This window comes from Vombatus ursinus, unplaced genomic scaffold, assembly GCF_900497805.2.
Source record: "Vombatus ursinus unplaced genomic scaffold, bare-nosed wombat genome assembly UNPS02014802.1, whole genome shotgun sequence".
Lineage (NCBI taxonomy): Eukaryota > Metazoa > Chordata > Mammalia > Diprotodontia > Vombatidae > Vombatus > Vombatus ursinus.
Window position 1 is genome coordinate 19552249 of NW_020954580.1, and position 21760 is coordinate 19574008.

Sequence of the window (21760 nt, forward strand, 5' to 3'; positions counted from 1 at the left end):
CAGTTGAAGCAGGATTATTCTTAAATAGTTGTGCATTACAAAAATAACTCCATGAGTAGCTTTTGTCTGTATTCCAACAGTTGGAGATAAACTGGCTTGATTCTAAACAAATCAAGAAATTGGCAAAATTTGTTTTTGACCTTTGCATCCCTATCAGTGGTAACTGTCCTTCACTTCAAGCATTCAGGGTACTCCAGTCCTCTCGCCCATTTTTCTGAGTGCTGAGAAAAGAGAAGTGTGTATTTATTATAAGCTTCATGAGCACTTGGAGCCTAGCAGACCTCTCTCTTCTTTGCTTTTTCTAAGCACAGGTTATACCTGTCTATCTTTTCTCTCAACCCTTGGGTCTTCTCCCTGAGACCCCGATTTGTGTTTCTGTTTTGTGGCACATTTCATATTAGTTAGCATTTAATTATATTTTCGTACTACATGTTGATGTGTTATGTATTTTGTTCTCCAAAGACTAGCCTAGCCTAGCTAAGTTCTGACAGGCTCTTTACCAGCTTGGCCAAACAGTGGTGGCTGTTTCAACTACAGCAACTCTTTCAGACTGTCTGCCAAGTCATAGAGGGGTTGTGATCTGCATTGGTAGAGGAAGTATCCACACCAGTGAACTACAAATGCTTAGAAGTATATTCTTACTGTAAATCTCCTTAAATCTTAGAATACATCCTGTGACTCCTTGTTTTAATCCCTGCTAATGATATACATCTCCAACAAAGGGTAGAAAACATTTTTTTTTGTTGGAAGAGATATTACTGTATTTAATGATCAATTTTCTTAAATACTGAATGAATATTAATCAGTTATTTTAGTAATGTCTTAGAACTGAATCCAGTCTTATTAGGTGGAATTTATTTACATTATAGTAGTACTTGCTATTATTGGCTTAGACATTTTGGATAATTTTCATTTCCTAAATTCAAAAATAAATTATTTCTTTGAATTTTTATTTTTCTGTCTGCATGTTATCTGCTCATCTGCCCCAGGACTGGACTGGTCTGAAGATAGTGGAGAAGAATTGGAAGAATCAGAGCAAGCCTCACCATACCAGGTTGCATGGTCCATCCGAGAAACCCTCAGATATGAGAGACAAGAGTAAGTCTTTTTCTTTTTAAAAATAAATTAATGATGTAACACACCAATCTTATATATTGACGTTCAACCTATTGGGTCATCACATTGGGTTTGATCTTATGATAGAAGAAGCTATTGTAAAATATGTTTCTTCTAAAAAATTAGCTTCATCTGGTAGAACCCATTTTTTTTATCTCTCCCCTACAACCCAGTTGGAGCAGACATTGACTTTACAAAATGCTGGTGCTGAAAGAGACTTTAAAGATGATCAAGCCCAACCCCTTCTTTTAGGGATGAGAAAATTGAAATCCAGAGGGGCTACACATGCAAAGTAATTCAGCTGTTTAGTGAAAGAGCAGGAACTTGAGCCTTGGTTTCCACACTCTCAGTTCAGTGTTATTTCCACTGTACCATGAAGAGTCTCCATGACATCCTTTTTTCTGTCCCCAGGAAACAGCAATATATTTGAATTTTCCTTATCTTTGGCAAGTTTAGACCCATCATTGTTTAATTAACATTTGTTGAGTTATTGTGTTTAGTATTATACAAGACAGTTTCAGTAGTGTTATTTTTTTTCAGCCTTACCAAAAAAACATTGAGATGTACTTTGATCTTTCTTTTCTAATTCTGTCTTCCATACAGGAACTTGGAAAGGCAGTGTCCTTTCATTTATGTAGGATTACTTCTTTTCTTACCCCATGTAATTTTTTTTTTCTTAATTAATTTATTTTTAGTTTTCAACAATCACTTCCATAGGCTTTTGAGTTTTAAATTTTCTCCTCTTCCCTTCCCACCTCTCTCCCCAAGATGGTGTGAAATCTGATATAGGCTCTACATATACATTCCTGCTAAACATATTTTCACATTAGTCATGTTGTAAAGAAGAATTCAGAACCAATAGGAGGAACCAGAAGAAAGAAGAAACAAAACAGAAGAAAAAAAAAGAGCAAATAGTATGCTCTGATCTGCATTCAGACTCCATAGTTCTTTCTCTTGATGTGGCTAGCATTTTCCATGATGAGACATTTGGAGATGTCTTAGATCCTTGCTTTGCTGAGAAGAGCTAAGTCTATCAAAGTTGGTCATTGTACAACGTGGCTATTACTGTGTATAATGTTATCCTGTTCTGCTCACTTCACTCAGCATCAGTCCATACAAGTTTTTTCCAGGTTTTTCTGAAGTCTGCTTGCTCATCATTCCTTATAGCACAATAGTATTCCATTACATTCATATACCACAACTTGTTCATCCATTCCCCAATGGATGGACATCCCCTCAATTTTCAATTCTTTGCCACCACAGAAAGAGCTGCTATAAATATTTTTGTACATGTGAGTCCTTTTCCTGTTTTTATGATCTCTTTGGGATACAGACCTAGAAGTAATCAAAGGGTGTGTACATTTTTATAGACTTTTGGGCATAGTTCCAAATTGCTCTTCAAAATGTTTGGATCAGTTTACAACTCCACCAACAAGGCACTGGTGTTCCAGTTTTCCCACTTCTCCAACATTTATCATTTTCCTGTTTTGTCATGTTATCCAATTTAATAAGTGTGATGTGGTACCTCGGAGTCATTTTGATTTGCATTTCTCTAATCAATAGTGATTTAGAGCATTTTTTCATATGACTATAGATAGCTTTAATTTCTTCATCTGAAAACTGCCTGTTCATATCCTTTGACCATTTATCCATTGGTGAATGACTTGTGTTCTTATAAATTTGACTCAGTTCTCTATATATTTTAGAAATGAAGCCCTTATCAGAGACACTGGTTGTAAAAATCTTTTCCCAGTTACCCCATATAATTTTGAGAGACAGTCTTGCTTTTTCTTTAATATTGGAGAGATGTTTTAGTGGCATAGTAGTTCTCTTGCGTGTATTCCCTGGAAATATTGGGTTCATTTGACTATTGAGCTCTATTAGGACAGGCACGATGATGACTAGAAAAACCCAGTTCCATTTCTCTGCTTTTTTGGGAAGATGGTGAACATTGCATGTTCTTGTTTGTTGCATTCTGCCTCTCCAGAATGTAAATTCCTTGAGGGCAGGAACTGTTGCCTTTTTATTATTTTATTGTGAGCACCAAGTATACTGCTTGGCACAGAAAATATTTGATAAATGCTTGTTGGCTAATTGAGTCCCACATATTTATTCATCCAACAATTATTTAATAAGTACATAAAACACCATTTTCATCTTATCATTCTATTTCTTTAAAAAAATTTCAAGGATTCTCCACTGCATATAGAACAAATTAAAAAACTATTGAATTGCTTAAAAAAAAGCAAAAGCCCTTTCTTCCCTTGTTTACCTTTAAAAAAGTATTGATTTAATTTGTTTTGACATAGCAGTCATTTCCCAACAAAAACCTAAACAAATCTGCCTTCAAAATATGTTCCCTAAAAATAATTTCTCAGTTCTTAGGATATTTCCTCAACTTTGACCATTATATTTGGTGAGAGTTTTGTGGCTTTTTTTAATATTGTAGTCATTATATGTATTATTATTTGTCCACTTTGCTTTTTCCACTTTATCATTTCATACATGTCTGCCCGAGTATCTCTGAATCCTTCATATTTCTCTTTGAAAATATCTCTTGAATCTCTGTCTTTTTATTTTATCCTCTGAATCTCTGTGATTCAATGTCAAAAGCTAAATGAAAACTCCCTTCCTTTGCTATCATCTCGCTATCCTATTTTGCTTTCCCTTTTTATTGTTCCCTATCCCATTCTATTGTTAACAAGCTTCCCTTAATATTAGTCTTCTTTTCTAACATAATCCTTCTTGCACAAATGGAAATCTGAACCTTTTCAAGAAGAGAGTGCCTCCCTGGCCTCTCTTTCCAGTACTGGATATACCTTCTGTCATCTTACCCCACTCATTGAACCGGAATGAGAAGTAGGTATGCTCCTTGTTCCTCACAGACACTTCTAGATCAATCTCTTCTATCCCTCCCAACCATTTTTTAACAACTTCTCCTCCTTTTAGGTTTATGTTATTCAGATAAATCAGTTTGTGCAGATACTGGTTGTTATCTATCTGCCCTTATGTCATTCTCCCTCCTTTCTAGTAGAGTTCTGTAACTGGCTCCTGGTCTCCCTCTCTACCTCAACTCCTTTTATCATATTTGGGGACTTTGGTTTCCTCTAACACACCTTGGCCTCCCAGTTCATCAGCCTCCTTAGCTTCAATGATTTGCATTTTTCTATCCTACCTTGCCCAGTCAACCACTAAGCATTTATTAAGCACCTACCATGTGCCAGGCACCTACTGTGCCAGGTGCTGGAGATAAAAAGCCTAAAATGAAACAGTTCCTATAGTTGAGGAGCTTACATACTATTGAGGAAGATGATATTTACATAAATTATATAGCACTATCCTAAGTGCTTTGCTACATACAAAAATTACAATGTAATTCTTGCCCTGATGGAGCTTATAAATCTAGTTTGGGAACTAGACAATTAAATGAACATAAAAATATGTACCACTTTAAAGTAGGTTATTAAAAATAAAACAGTGAGTGTGAATTAAAATGGCTAGAGTCAGTATGGTATTCCATATGATATTGTGTCAATGTCAGCATGCCACCAATCCACATAACTAGCTAACATTCCAACCCATGAAATAGACCTTACTTTTTCAAAAAATAACAGTTGCCTACATTGTAGCCACTGTTCTGGTTAGAAACCATTTAAAAGAGATCACATACGCATCTCAATTTTTTTAGTAGAAGAAAATATAGAGTTCAATAAGTACAAAATGAATACTTTAGCTTTGTAGATGAATGCTGTCAGTTTTTTTAAAAGAATTCATTGAAAGAGGCTTACTCATCAATCATTTCCCAAATATGTTGAAACTAGCTTAAAACTTAGTCACACATTTGAACTTACCATCACCCATAACTATTAGACCTCCATGATCTAAAAAGCTGAAATTCCTTTATCTCTTAATACTTTTCATCTCTCCCTCTGCCTCGCTTCTTCTCAATCTGTTCTCTGTCCTCATTATTGCCTTTAATCACTTTATCTCTTCCTGCTTTTCTTGTCTATCACCGCACTCTGCCCTTACTTTATTCTCTGAAGTCTTGTTCCTTAGTTAACAGTGAATCAGCAAGGATTTATTAATCATTTAATATTGCCAAGCACTGTGCTAAGTGCTGGGGATACAAAGAGCCCCTGCCTTCAAGGAGTTTTCATTCTAATGGTGGAGATAGCATCTAAATAAGTAGGTACGTAAAAGAGATATACAGAACGGATGGAAAAGCACTGGGGTGGGAGAGGGGAGGAGAAAGCCTCCTGCACAAGGTGGGACTTGAGCCAAGTTTTGAAGGAAGCCAAGGAAGCTGAGAGTTAGAGGTGAGGAAGCAGATCATTCCAGGCATGGGGTTAGCTGGATGTCTTCTTTGAGAAATAGTAGGTAGGCCAGCATAACTGGATCATAGAATATGTGGAGGAGAGTAGAATATAAGAAAACTGGACAGGTTGGAAGGGACCAGGTTATGAAGAGGTTTAAATGCCAAATAGAGTCTCTATACTTGATCAAAGTCCTCAGCAAGAGGGGAGGGTTAGAGAATGCCTTGAGGAGAGATAGGAATGTTTGGAACAGGGTAACCTTGGAGAGTGGGACAGCCAGATTAGTTAGAGGAGCAGAATGATTGCCTTGATGCAATAAGGACCCAGTTGAGATTAGGTAACAAATTTCTAGTGGACCCAGTTCAACTTAATGATATCTTAAATTCTCAAGTCCCTTGCACTCTCATCCTATGACTGTTCATCCCATTCCAGACCCCAACCCTGGGTTATTCACATCATTTGCCTCCTCACTCTTACATTAGTGCTCCTTCACACAACACTGATATGTTCTCTAATGTCACATGGGCAGTCACTACTGCATAGCAGTCCTTTTACTCTTCCCTCTTTGACTGACTATTGTATTCTCCCCCAGCGTCTATTGTAAACCTACTCTTTTCAGGTCACTTCTATCTGCTTTTCCCACCCCGCCCCCCAGCAGTGTACCTTACTTCTGAGAAAAGAGAACCTATCCTTCTTACTTATGGAGAGCAGCCTGAGCACAGCTGTCTTCAAACCCAGTGACTCCTTCCTTGGGTGGATGAAACAAAAAGGAGTTCCCTATTCGAGGGCAAGGTTTTTCATCACTGTTCTCTTAGACCACTTCTGAAAGAGTACTCTCCCTTCCTACATCTGTGGGACTTGAAAATCAGATTCTCATTTCAACATCTTCAGTCCCTTCAACATCTACATTTTCTTCCCCTTTGCCCTAGTCTAAAAGAAGAGGTGGTCATTTTCCTTGAATAGGTCAGCCCTTATTCATGATGTCCCAAAAATCTTTGTGCAGTTTTAAGTTTTAGTAGGTTAAAAGTTCACAAAGAGTTTTGAAAGGCTCTGTATTTATGTCCTTCATCTAATTCCCTTTGATCATACAATCTCTCTAATTTTCAGTCTCTATTCATTGCCTCCTCTACTGTGTACAAACATGACAAGACCTTTTCCTTACTTTAAAAAAAAATCCTCCTGACCAACTTCACTTGACCATGTCAATCCCTCAAATTATAGTTCTATATTTCCCTTCTCTTTCATAGGCAGGTTCCTGGAAAATACCATCTAAGCTTGTTGCCTCTAATTCCTCACTCACTTTCTAATTCCTTGCAGTCATCTTCCCTTTCCCACTAGACTGAAACTGCACTCTTCAAGTTACCAGTCTTCTCTTAATTGCTAAATTAATTCTATTAATTGCTAAACTAATTCTCTTAATTGCTAAATCTCATGGCTTTTTTTCAGTCTTCATCTTTGAATATCTCTACAGTTTTCTACAGTGTTGATCACTCCCTTCTCCTGCATATTCTCTCTTCTCTGGGTTTTTGCCACTCCACTCTTTACTGATTTTAGTCTAACCTCTTTGTTAGTATCTTTTGCTGGCTCATCTTCTATGTCTCATTCTCTGTGCATGAGTGTATTCTAGGCATCTATACTGGGTCTTCTTTTCTCTATGCATCTCACCTCCTAGGAATTCATTTTTCATTTCTATGAAGATGGCTCTGAAATCTATGTATCTAGTCCTTATTTTTCTCCTTTGCACTAGTTCTGCATTACCAACTTCTGCTAGGTATCTCCATCTGGATAACTCATATTCATCCCAAGTACACTATATCCAAAGCAGAAGTCATTATTTTTTCCCCTAAATCCATCCCTTTTCTCATCTTTCCTGTTTCTGTTGAGAATACCACCATCCTTCCATTTTCCTAAGTTGAAAATATGCAGTTACCTTTAACTCTTCTCTCTTCCTAACCAACCACCTGCTTATATTCATTTAATTACTAAGTCTTTTTCAGAAAATCTGTTCCTGCAACATATCCCACTTCTCTTCACTCTCTTCACTCACTTGGCCACTATCCTAATTTCAGACCTTTCTTATCTCTCACTAGGACTATTGTAATAATAGTTTATCTCCTTTCCCTTCTCCATTCCATCTTCTACATAGCTTTCAAATTGAAGCATAGGTCTGATCATGCCACTCCCTGGTTCACTGACTTCTAATTGCCACCATGATAAAATTCTTTCTTTGGATCTTCAAAATCTGTCCCAACCTATTTTTTTTTTTAGGTACATTTCACATTACAGCTAGGTTCCAATTAGTACAAATTAGGAATCCCACAATGTGGTTGCATGTTTTTGAATTCATACTATTTGAAGTGATAATTATATGAAATATGGTAATTAATACAAACAGGCTTTGCTGTTCTCCTTATACAGCATGACTTCTCTAAATCAAACAACCACTAGTTATTAAGTGCCTAGCAGTCCATGACTTTAAGGACCCTCCGTTCTTTCAGGCTATGCTTTCTGTCCCAGATCTGTTGCCTATTTACATGTTGTTTCCTTCCCTGAAATGCTTTCCCTTTTCACCTCTGCCTTTTGGATTCTCTGGTTCCTTTCAAGATTCTCTTCAATTGCTACCTTCTGTATAAGTTCTTTCCTGGTCTTTCTCTGTTGTGAACATTCTAACCAATGCCCTCCCCATTATTTTGTTTATTTTGTATCTATTTAGTATTTACTTATCAATGGAAAACTTGTCTCTACCCAGAAAAATGCTAACTCCTTGTGGGAAGGGATTGTTTTGTTCTTATATTCCTAACATCTCGTACAATGCTTTTCTTCTTGAATAAATGCAATATAAATGCTTATTAAATTGAATTCTCACTTACTACCCTTGTGTAGGCTAAAGATTGAAAAAAAGAGAAGAAAATGTAAGATATTTGATGTTAAAAACAATTGACTTGGGATGGCTCAAGGAGATTTGATGTTAAAAACAATTGACTTGGAATAGCTCGAGGAGAGAAGATGAGACTCTCTGAAAACCATGACTTTTAAAAGCCTGGACATTATATTTCAAGAAATCATAAATGAAAATCTTTGGATCTATTAGAACCAGACAACAAAAGAAAAATAGAAATAATCCATCCATTACCTCCTGAAAAGTACCCAAAAAGGAAAATTCCCAGGAATGTTAAAGCTAAAATCCAGAGCTTCCATATGTAAGAAAATATCCTGCAAGCATATAGTTCAAGTTCCAGGGAACTTTCAGGATCACATAAGTTCCTGATAGCTTCTATTTAAAATAAGAGGAGATCTTGGAATACAGTATTCCAAAAGGCAAAAAATAGAGGTTTACAACCAAGAATAACTTACCCTGCAAAGCTGAGTATATCCCTACAAGGGGAAAAATGGACCTTTAATGCAATAATTCTTAGCCTGATGTCCATAAACTTAATTAAAAAAAAAAGGAATTAATGGATCAAAAGGAATTGTACATTAAAAATCAAGAATTATTGAGAGGTCATAGTTTATGCATACCAACATACTTCCTTGTGCAGAGGTGATGCTTATTGATCCATCAGCATAGAATGTGCTTTGAAATGTTTTACCAGTAGTAGTTAGTAATGGTGTAAACCATAGTTACTTTCTTTCCTTCTCACTGTTGTGAACAGTAGCACATGTTTATAAAGCTAAGGTAAAGTAATCAGCCTTTACTTTTGGAAGAATTCCCTCTGAGATACTAATTTTTTAAAAAATAGTTAATTAATTTTTAGTTTTCAACATTCACTTCCATAAGATTTTGAGTTTTTAATCCCCCTCCCTGTCTTCTCCCCCTCCCCCAAGACAGCATGCAGTGTGATATAGGTTCTACTTATACATTCATATTAAGCATGTTTTCCCATTAGTCATGATGTAAAAAACAATTAAAACTAATAGGAGGAACCACAGGAATGAAGCAATAAAGCAAAATAACAAAGGAAAAGGAGAGCAAATAGCATGCTTCCATCTGCATTCAGACTCCATAGTTCTTTCTCTGGATATGGAGAGCATTTTCCATTGTGAGTCTTTTGGAGTCATCTTAGATCCTTGTATTGTTGAGAAGAGCCAAGTCTATCAAAGTCAGTCATGAGATACTCATTTTTACTGAGGTAAGTTCTAACTTAAGTTCTAAAGATTTTTACCTTACTTGTCCAAATAGAGCAGGTGAATATTCAAAAAGAAAAAGAATTTTAATAATGTCAGCCTTTGAAGATTCTACCAATTACTTCAGAAGGCTAGTGAGGATTCTCTTTTCTCACCATTGCCTTGTGGAATTAGATGTGAAAGGATAGTAAAGAGAAATGAACAGGGAAGTTTTCTACACTCCTCTTCTCTAGCTGTCTATTCATGCAGATGGTAAATCCTGATGTAAATAACAACAGTAATTGTTAGCATTCATATAGTGCTTACTACATGCCTGGTGCTGTGCTAAATAGCTTTACAATTATCTCATTTGATCCTCACAGCAACCCTGGGAGGGAGATGCTATTATTATCCCCATTTTATAAATGAGAAAACTGAGGCAAACAGAGGTTAAGTGACTTGCCCAGAGTAACATAGCTAGTAAATGTCTGAGGATTGATTTGATCTCAGATTTTCCTCACTTTAGGCCTGACTAGCATTTATATGTCACTTACTACGTGCCAGGCCCTGTGCAAAATGCTTTACGGATATTATCTCATTTGATCCTTACAACCACCCTGGGAGATAGGTGCTATTATTATCTCCCTTTTACAGATGAGGAAACTGAGGGAAACTGAAGTTAAGTGATTTGCCTAAGGTCCTAACAGCTGGTAAGCATCTGAGACTTGGTCTTCCTGACTCCAGAGCCAGTACCCTATCCACTGTGCCACCTAGCTGCCTAATTAATCTGGATGAGATATATACTTAGAAGAGTTAAGAATGGAAGCAGAAAGTTTTTTTAGGAGGACTTTGTAGTTGTTAAGATGGGAAATAATGAGGCCTTGAATTAGGATAGTTGCAGAGAAAATGCAAAGAAGGTAATAGAGATAAATATTGTGGTACAAATTGACTTGGCAGGTCTTGGTGATTGACTGGAGTGTGGTGGGTGAGAGAAGGTAATCAAAGTAACCGTGAGCGTGGTAGTGTCGCTAATATAAATGTGGAAGTTGGAAGAAGGAGCAAGTTTTGGATGGAGACTATTGGTCATAAATCTCGATCATAAATCTAGATCTCTAGGATCCTAAATCTTGAACTGTAAGGGACCTTAGAAATCATCTAGTCCAACGCCCTCATTTTATAGGTGAGGAAATTGAGGTCAGAAAGATTAAATGACTTGGCCATAGTCACAAATCTTTGATTTGTCATAGGTGGTATTTGAACACAAGTCTTCTGACTTGAAGTCAGTATTTTAGCTACTATATCACTTTGACTTTCAAATTCACTTTTGGATACATTGAATCTAAAGTGCTGAGAGCTTAGGATAGTTCAGGTAAGATCTCTAGCAGGTAAGCTAGAGATAGACTTTTTAATCACAATATCTCATTCATTTTAATGTTGTGATTTCATTTACATTAGTTTATTTGATCCTCACCATACTCACTTGTGAAAATATTTTTATCTCTATTTTACAAATGAGGAAACTGAGAGAGTGGTGTCAAACTAGAAAGAAAGGTCTTCAGACCTCTAGTTTGGTGTTCTTTCCAATAAACTGTGATTCTTTCTTTGATTTTTCTTTTTGTGTTTTTTTTAATGGGAAAAATTTTGGGTTGGACAACAAACATACAATTGGTGTAGGAGGTAAAATACCTAAACATGAAGCCCTGAGCATAGCAGTCATGCTATAGAGATAGTCTATTTTTTGGACGTGGCTAATGTCAGAATTTGTTTTGTTAACTAGGCATATTAGTTATAAAAGTTTTCTTTTTTCCATTGGTAGGGAAAGGAAGTTGAGGATCAAGGATAGAGTAGCAAAATAAAAAATTTAGAGAATGAGAAGGGGGTCATTGTGGTATTTTTTTTTTTTAATGTAAAGAAGAGAACAGATGGAAGTTCAGAAAACATTATCCAAGTAGAATAACTTTGAAAGCTACAGGTTGAATTTATTACAGAATTTTAAAATAAACTACATAATAGAGATCTACAGTTTGATATACAATCCCTTTTCCCTTTGTACTATGTATTTGGAAATAAATGCCCATTTTCTTTAATGTTTAAGTTCAGAACTAAAATAATTTACTTAAAAAAAAGAACAAAGAGATCATTGGCAACTTTCGAGAGAGCAAATTGAATTGAATAGTGAGGGTTTAGGAGAAAACATGAAGAGAGGGAAGTGAGACATCTAGTCTAGGTGGCTTTCTCTAGTTTTTTAGCTGGGAACAGTAGAGATATTGAATCAGAAGACATGGGTGTGTTTGTAGGTTGCTGGGAAGGAGCCTGTAGATAGAGAGAGCCTGAAGATAAAAAAAAAGGAGAGTGATAATACTGGGAGCTATCAGATTGAAAATTGAGGAGGAGATGGGATCAAAGGAGTATGAAGTGAAAGGGGTTGGTCTTGGCAAGGCAAAGGGCCTTTTTATGAAGTCTGGGGTGAAGGAGAATATAATGAGGAAAGACACCTTCATGATATAAGTTGCAGAAGGAAGAGGGAACTCTTGAGAAATGGGGATATAAATACAAGAAAATAAGACTGTAGGATCAAAGCATGCTATTTTAAAATTTTTCTTTATTTGTTTAGTGTTTTTTCTTTTGGTCTGTGTCTTTCACAACATGGCTAATATGGAAATATGTTTTGCATAAATGCACATGTATAACCTATGTCAAATTGTTTACTGTCTCAGGGAAGGGAGAGTTGAGGAAGGAAGGGAGAAAATTTGGAGCTCAAAATTTTTAAAAAATGAATGTTAGGGGCAGCAAGGTGATGCAGGGGATAGAGCACTGGCCCTGGAGTCAGGAGGACCTGAGTTCAAATGCGGACTCAGACACATAATACTTCCTACCTGTATAATTCTGGACAAGTCACTTAACCCCAATTACCTCACTAAAAAAAAAAGATATTAAAAATTGTCTTTACATGTAGTTGGAAAAAATATTATTAAAAAAAGAAAATACCTGTTTAAAAAAAAAGGACTGTAGTTCTTAAGGAGCTTACTTTCTCATCAGAGAAGACAAAATATAAAGGAGAGGAGGGAAGGGTAGAAAGAAAGTTTCAGAAGGTAAAAAGGAGAGCAAGAGTTGCCTAGACAGGGCTGCTAGTGATGAAGTGGAGTAGTCCTGCAAGTGAGCTAAACTGGGAGTGAGGAGAATGTTTAGAACAGTAGTTGTGGAGAGTGGAATAGTCCATTCTGTTAGGGAGGAGTGGAATTGTTGCCATGCTTCGGTGAGGGCCCAATTCAGATTTGATAACACAAATTTATAGTGCAAAAACCAGTGCCATGATTTTATTATTTCCTCCAGCTCTGTTCAGGAGAGTATGAATAGGAGCAAAGGAAGTGTATGGTAGGAGTAATACAGAGTTGGGATTTGGAAAGATATGATTGGTGATAAGATATGGGGGCACGAGATTTTAGAGTAGAAGATGGTGTGGTTGAACTTTTTTTTTTTAGGTTTAGGCTATTTTTTTTTTCTTTTTTTAAAAAAATTTTATTTTATTTTATTTTTTTCAATTCAGTAAATATTTATTAAGCACCTACTGTCTATAAAGTACTATGTTAGCTGCTGAGGATACAAAGGCATTATTTTTTTTTAACATGTGTTTTTAAAACTTTGGGTTCTGAATTTTCTCCCTTCCTCCCTCCCCACCCACCCTCATTGAAAAGGTGAGCTACACGTGTGCACTTATGCAAAACACTTCCATAGTAGACATGCAGTGAAAAACTAACTCTGTTTCCCTTAATCCTATCCCGCCCCCCCATTTATTCTATTCTTTCTTTTGACCCTGTCCCTCCTCAGAAGTATTTGCTTCTGATTACCCCTTTTCCCAATCTGCCGTCCTCTCTCTCATCCCCCTACTGTCTTGTCCTCTTCCCTTCCTATTTTCCTGTAGGGTAAGACAGATTTCCATACCCAATTGAGTGTGTATGTTATTCCCTCCTTAAGTCTAATCCTATGAGAATAAGATTCACTCATTCCCTCTCACCTTCCCCCGTTTCCCTTCTACTGTAAGAGCCTTTTCTTTTCTCTTTTTTTTTGAGATAATTTACACCATTCTACCTTTCCCTTTCTCCTCCTAGAATAATCCTTTCTCACCCCTTAATTTTATTCTCCAGATATGACCCTTTCATCTTCAACTCACCCTGTGCCCTCTGTCTATCTATCCATCCATCTATCTATCTATCTATATATATACATACATATAATTTTTTCCCTCCAACTACCCTAATACTGACAAAGGTCTCATGAGTTACAAATGTCATCTTTCCATGTAGGAATGTAAACAGTTCAACCTTAGTAAGTCTCTTATAATTTCTCTTTCCTGTTTACCTCTTCGTGTTCCACTTGAGTCTTGTATTGGAAAGTCAAATTTTCTATTCAGCTCTGGTCTTTTCATCAGGAATGCTTGAAAGTCCTCTATTTCACTGAATGACCATTTTTTCCCCTGAAGAATTATACTCAGTTTTGCTGGGTAGGTGATTCTTGGTTGTAATCCTATCCCCTTTGCTCTCTGGAATATTATATTCCATGCCCTGTGGTCCCTTAATGTAGAAGCTGCTAAATCTTGTGTTATCTTGATTGTGTTTCCACAATACTTGAATTGTTTCTTTCTGGCTGCTTGTAATATTTTCTCCTTGACCTGGGAACTCTGGAATTTGGCTACAATATTCCTAGGAGTTTTCCTTTGGGGATTTCTTTCAGGAGGAGATCGGTGGATTCTTTCCATTTCTATTTTGCCCTCTGGTTCTAAAATATCAGGGCAGTTTTCCTTGATCATTTCTTGAAAGATGATGTCTAGGCTCTTTTTTTGATCATGGCTTTCAGATAGTCCAATAATTTTTAAATTTTCTCTCCTGGATCTATTTTCCAGGTTAGTTGTTTTTCCAATGAGCTATTTCACATTGTTTTCTAATTTTTCATTCTTTTGGATTTGTTTTACAGCGTCTTGATTTCTCATAAAGTCACTAGCTTCCAATTGCTGTATTCTAATTTTTAAGGAAGTATTTTCTTCAGTAATCTTTTGGACTTCCTTTTCCATTTGTCCAGTTTTGCTCTTTAGGGCATTCTTCTCATCATTGGCTTTTTGGATCTTTTTTGCCATTTGGGTTAGGCTATTTTTTAAGGTGTTATTTTCTTCAGTATTTTTTTGGGTCTCCTTTAGCAAGCTGTTGACTTGCTTTTCATGATTTTCTTGCATCACTCTCATTTCTCTTCCCGGTTTTTCCTCTACTTCTCTTACTTGTTTCTCAAAATCCCTTTTGAGCTCTTCCAAGGCCTGGGACTGATTCATATTTTTCTTGGAAGTTTTGGATTTAGGAGCTTTGACTTTGTTTTCTTGTTCTGGTTGTATGTGTTGATCTTCTTTGTCACCAAAGTAAGATAATATAGTCTGCCTCTTTTTGTACTGCTTGCTCATGATCCCAATCAATTACTTGAGTTTTAAACTCTTTGTTAAGGCAAGAGTCTGTTTCCAATGTGGAGAATGTACTGTCCCAAGCTTTGGGGGTTTGTACAGCTGTTTTCAGAGATACTTCTAGGGACCTGAAAAGTGTCAGTTCTTCCAAGGTGCTATGATAAGGGGCGAGGTGTTTCCTCTCCACCACCACAACAAACTCCACCACGCCAGCGCTCCTCCTCACCAGCGCTCTTCCTTACCCCAGGACCCCCCCCTCAGAACTGCGACTCAGATCCAAGCACAGGCAAAGCAAGAGATTTCTGCCTCAGCCCTGGCAAAGAGATCCTTGCAAACCCCTCTGATCAGCCACTCAATTCCCCCTCAGTCTGTGGGCTGGAAGCTCAGGACACAGCCGCTGCCCCGAGGGCACGCTCTGGACTTGCAGCTGAGACCTGGCTTCTTCTCTCACCCAGTCACAGACTTTTCCCACTGACCTTCTAAGTTGTCTTTGGTGTTCGTGGGTTGAGAAGTCTGGAAACCGCCACAGCTGCCTGCGATTCAGTCCTCTGAGGCCTGCTCCAGTGTCACCATGGCCTGCTCACCCATGCCAAACTGCGCTCCTCTCCCCGCCTGGAGCGATACACCTTTCCGATCAGCCATCCAGGTTGTCTTGGGCTGGAAATTTGTTTTACTCTGTTTTTTTTGTGGGTTCTGCTGTTTTAGAATTTGTTTAGAACCATTTTTTATAGGTATTTGGAGGGGTTTGGGGGACAGCTCTAGCAAGTCACTGCTTTCCCTCCGCCATCTTGGCTCCTCCCTGTGGTTGAACTTTTTCATCAAGGGGTCAGTATAGGGAAAGGAACAAAGTCTAGTCAGTGCATAGGTGATAGCCTAGCAAAGAACTAAGAGGTGAAGGGAATGGAGGTCTTATTAAGGACAAAGAACAAGGCATAGGGAAAAAATGGAATGAGAAAGGATTTGATTGCATAAAAACCAATAATTATGGTATACATTTTAGAAAGAAGTTTTAGATTACTAAATTTGAAATATGGCAGAAATTAATTATTCTTTTATTTAGATCAATTTAACATCTGCTTCTATAGCTTTCTTATGTCTAAAACTTTCATTTGCTTCTTTCAGGTAAGGTAGGATAAACTTATGTTATGCATATTGTTAATGATGAGTTTGAAGTTTTTTTTTTAAATATTAAAAGAACCCATTAAGTAGTGGTAGGTACTGGGCAAGGTTTGTAATAATTGAATTCCTCAAGAAATCAGCTTTTGGAAATAATATAGGTCTGAGTGGGTGATGCTAAAAGTAATTAAAATTAGGTTATTTGTCTATCATGTCTTCTATAGTTTTTCTCTGACCTAAGTTGATTATTTCTACAAATCTGCATTCTTTGCCAACATTTTAAAACTCATTTTATATTTAATTCTCCTTATTCCTTTTGTATGTTGATCCAAAGTAGAAGTGTAAATGGCCATCAGTATGTAAATTTGATACTTTATGCACTTCAATTAATCACCATTTTTGCAAACCTGTAACTGATAAATTCTTAAATGACACATGCCTTTGCACCTCTAATCAATTAATCTCACTCATTCTTCAACTCAGCATCTTTTCTAATTTTGTTTATAATGAAAAATTGTCATATTTGCTTGATTCTAGTCTTCTGCATTTCATACCTCTAGCTAACAAATTTCCCATAAATCACCATGATGTAGTGAAAAAAAAATATGAGTTAAATGACCTAGGTTTTCATCATGGCTTGGGACTAATAAAGTGTAACCTTGGAAAAAAGGTTTAGAACAGAAGTATAACAAGGTCAGGCAACTGAGATACAGTAAAATCACATATAGTATTAAAATTGAATATGGGCTATAAGTGACACACTTGCTTAGAGCATATAAAACTTAGAGGGATAGAAAAAAATATAAAATATGCATCTACTATCTCAAGTGTATCATGCCATTAGGATAGGAGTTTTTAGTTTTATATACTTATTTCCACAAAATTACATAGGGTGCCAACTTAAAAGGATGAAGTGATCTGTTTAAGTAATTCTATGTGTGTGTGTGTGTGTATGCACACATGTATATCACCTTATTCGACCTCAACTACCCAGTGAAATAGGTGCTATTATTATTCCCGTTATGTAAATTAGATAACTGAGGCTAAGAGGGCTTAAATGACTTGCTCTGGAGTCACATAGCTAGTAAATATCTGAGGCAGGATTTGTACCTTGGTCATCCTGATTCCAAGTCTACTGTTCTATACCTTTGCTAAAAGAAATGATGACACTGATTAGATCACAGATCTACTAAAATACACCAAAAAACAATTTTTCCTTTTTTATTGTTGCTTTTTCAAAATATATTTTTTATCAATATCTTTTATATCACCAACATAGCCTTGCCTCACCATCTCTAATAACAAAGAATTAAAAAGAGGTAAAAAAATTTCAGCATAACTAACATGATAGATAGATGGATAGAACATTTATTAGATGCTTATATGTCAGTCATTATACTATGAGCTGGGGATATAAAGGCAAGCAAGCAACCAAGACAGTTGCCTTCAAAAAGTTTATATTCTAATGGGAGACAGCAATATTAAAAGAGGGTAAGTTCTGTGTGGGCAACAGTGGTTGGTATGGAGAGGTCCTGAAAGTGTGTTGGAACCCCAGATCCTGGTAGGATGGAGTCAAAGATGGCTTAGCAGAGCCCAGGGTGGTTCTATGGTTTCAAGGTTCAGGTGTGGAGGAAGTGGAGATGATATCATGGTGTAGAGATAGCCTGGAAATGAAATCTGATGTTTTCTGCAGTCTTCTACATCATCAGTGCCTCCTAACCCTACCAGGAATGCCATCTGATATCTCTTCCAAGCTTCAGTCTTTGTAATTTTGTGGTAGTTTCCTTCCCCACTTCCTACTCCCACTGCCAGTTCTTTCCACTTGTATCATCATAATATTATTTTGTGGTTCTGTTTTACTTCACTTTGCATTATTAGTTCATTTAAATCTTTGCATAGTTTTCTCATTTCATTGTGTTCATCACTTCTTACAGCAATGTATTATTGTTATATTCACATACCACACTTTGGCCATTTCTTAGTCAATGGGCACCTATTTTGTTTCTAGTCCTTGGCTGACCCCAAAAGTGCCACGATGGATATTTTAGAACATTACCAAAAAGCTATTCTTGTGAGCTGGTCTTTCTTCAGTAGTAGATATGTATGGAACTTTTCTGTTTTTTGACATTGACTAACAATGAGATCTCTGAGTCAAAGAGTATGAACATTTTAGTTGTTTTTTTTTTTAATTCACATAATTCTAAATTATTTTCCAGAATGATTGGACCAATTCTCCATCCCACCAATATTCTACTACCGTGCCCTTCTGGGAATTGATTCTTCCTAATATATATTTGTGTTAATTCCCCAGATATCTAAGATATGTCAGACGTTAAGTAGAAATATTTGATGAAAAAATCCCCCCCCATTTGACAGTTTCCCATATTATCCTATTTGCATTGAATATGTTCATGTAAAAGCTTTTTTGTATAATTAAAATTGTCCTTTGTCTTTTGCATTTTCTTTATCCCTTTTAAAAGAACTCTCCTAGCTAGAGCTATAAAAGATATCTCCATTTTTCTCCTCCATGTCTTTCTACTTTCTTTGCCCTATTCCTAGTTAAAGAATTTATATAAACAGATGTTTACATCAAAGCAAAGCTATTCTTGATAGCTAGACTTTTTAGGACAGGGGTACAAAAAGTACATTCCTAAAATTCTTTTTTGATCCTGTAGTTTCCACACACTAAGCTGTAATAATTTTAGTGGCATCTGCTCTAATAGAACACACCCACCTCCTCATAGATATTTTTACTTAGATCAGTATACTGAATATCTTTTGTTGTGTTGTAGGCAATAGAAGTCCTGTCTTTAAGGTATTTTTTTTTAACCTTCTTGAGATAAGAGACTAGTTTTAGAAGTCATCTTGTTTTCCTTAGATGGTTAAATTGAAATAGGGTCAGTGGCCTAAAAAACTGGCTACTCTATAACAGTACTGTATTCCCAGTTCTGTTAGTAAGAATGCTTTCAACTTGATGTAGACAGCTGATTCCCTTATAGTTAATTTCTTAGCTAATAGTCAATATGTAAAAGTGAAACTTGACCTTCTGAATATGTGGGATATTAACACTGAAAAAATGTGGTTTGTAAAAGATTTCTCAGGAGAATGTACTTGTACATACTACAATATGACCCCTCCTGATGAAAATAGGAAGGCATGAACTAGTTCTAAAATCTAAGTGATTTCTTGTGGTAAATCTCTAATTGCTGCAGTCTTATTTTTTTTTTCCTTTGTAGTGTTTTGTATGGTAATGTTACCCTTGTCTGTATGGTATTATCTATAGAAAATTAACATTACAATAGATCTTCAACCACTATAGAAATTTATACTTGCAGTTTTCATCAGATATCAGGCTTTCTAAGGAATTTTTCCTAAGCTGATTTTTTGTTTATTTGTTTATTCATTTGAAGGGTTTGTCTGGATGAGGAAGCACTCAGTGGGCAGTCTGCATTTCATCAACTTTTTTTTTAATCTCAATTTTGGGAGTATGCCTGTGTAGGGATAGTATATTTCATTTTGAATTGTAGTTGAAAAGGTAAAAAGAAATCTGTAAGTTCATTAGCTTTATTTAAAGGTAAAAAGTCTCTTCAGAAGTAGGATTGCAAGATGTCTCACATGTCTCCATACTTATTTTGACACTTTGATGATCTCTGACCTCATCCATGTGGCTACTTCCTCAGTCCATGCAAAATACAGCCCATTCATGCCTTCTCTTCTTATCCAATTCTGTCTTTGTTTCTATAAATCCTCCATAAGGGTAGATATCCTGGCTCTCCTAGTGAACCTCTTTTTAGTTATTGAGGATGGACAGTTAACACGATCTGCCTCAGATCCTGCTCAAAGCTTTTCCAGTTGAGTAGAACCTGTCATAGCTTGTGTTTCACTGTCGGAGCCTTGCGGATCCCAAGGCTGGCTCAGCACCACTGGAAAGCTTGAGAGTCAGTACTTTTGTGAAGAAAACGGTACTTAGGGTTTACATACTGATCATAACTCTGGAGCTGGAAGGGACCTCAGCATCTTCTTGTCTCCCCTGGACACACCCCACCCCCAAATGCAGTTGCTTCCCCTCATTTTTACAGGTAAGGACACTGAAATCCAGAGAGGGAAAGCATCTTGCTTGAGATCACTAAGTGGCAGCTAGGATCTGAACTGGCATTGGCCCTCCAGACCCCAAATCTGGGTACTTTTCATTATTCTGTGCTATACCTAGGCAGACCTGGGTCACACACAGGCTATTCACTACCTGATGTCCTTGAGTAAATCACCTTCAGGCTCTTTCCTGGCCTGTTTCTTGAACTGTAAAATGGGAATTTGGACCAGTGAGCTTTGAAGAGATCTCCAAGTGCCAAGGATCTGAGCTGAGTCCAACTTGGGACCCTGCCACTATCTGAGGGACCTAAGGTCAGTCACAAATCTCTCAGTGCCCCAATCAACTCTCTACAATTATATATTATTGTTGAGTTGGTTACCCCTTCACTGAAAAAAATTTGTGTCAGAATTTGAAAGACGTGACGCTGTTACAGTTAGCTAATCACCTAAAGCACCTTCCTAAACTCTTTATTTCTTCCCTTTTCCTCAGCCCCTAGGCAAATGTTTCTGGTCAGCCACTTCCCTCTTCTAGACTCCAAGCATACTTAACTCAAGGAAATCCTCCTAACTGCATCAGTTTTGCTTTTGTTGTTAACTTTAACTTGATTTCTGCTTGTATGCAAATGTGGAGGGAAAGCAACCCAAAAATATTAAATGGCTGAGTCTAGTGGATCATATACCTGTGGTTTATTTGTAGGAGTGTGATGTGATTTGTCAAGGGGATCGAATGTAAACTGAGGTTTACTTAACAGTGAGTTATGTACTTACAGAAACAAGGAAAGAATTTTGGTTTGGTAGGTTCATCACCACTTTGCAGTGCTAATTACTTTTATTTTTTCTAATTTATGAATATTAAGTGATGCTTTGCATTTTCATAATGTTTCTTATCCTGGAATTTCTAAGTCATTTAAAGGGAATATAACAGGGATAATTTTCATTATCATGTATTTTACACAGTTTGCTTTTAGAATGGTGAATGTAATATCTATATCTCTGTTCTTTGGCCAACTCTGTAAACACCTTCTCCAGCCAATTTTTTTCCCCTTTGCTTTTCAAATAACCTACTCCCTGTTTAGTAAATCCTCCAGAGCTAGGCTCATAATCCTCTCTCAGCTCAGTAAACTATATCCCTTTACTACATTTGACTTTCCTATCTAGCCATTTACAAAATATCTATTCTTGTATCTTGTCATCTCTGCTGATAACGCCCAAATGACCAATTCTGGCCCTGACCCCTTACCCACATTCCAGTCTCTTATTTTTCCATGATTACCTTAAAACCAAAATCCTCATCTCCCTCCTGGAAAGTCGGCTTTTCCTTCCAACTTACTTAGCCATCATTCATATTACCATTCTCTGAGTTATCCTATTTCAAGGTCATAACCTTCTTTGCTTCTTCTTCTTCCATATCTAGTCAACCATTAAATTCTGACCATTTTTCCTTCCTACTATTTCTCACATGTATTTCTTCTTTTCCATTCTCCCTGCTAATACCTAATCCAGGCTCTCATAACGTTACACTTAGATTTACTACAAAACTTCCTAGTTGTTCTCTTCCTGTAGTCTCTTCCCCCTTTAG

General features: G+C 36.8%; 1 protein-coding gene across 5 annotated transcripts in view; it reads left to right on the forward strand.

Moving 5' to 3' along the window:
• The window catches only part of INO80D (INO80 complex subunit D), a 70599-nt gene that overhangs the window by 24812 nt on the left and 24027 nt on the right, over positions 1-21760 (forward strand). For all 5 annotated transcript variants that reach the window (XM_027873844.1, XM_027873846.1, XM_027873842.1 and 2 more), the window contains one exon: positions 990-1098. In XM_027873844.1, the coding sequence (XP_027729645.1) occupies positions 990-1098 (109 nt within the window). The remainder of the gene's footprint in view (positions 1-989; positions 1099-21760) is intronic.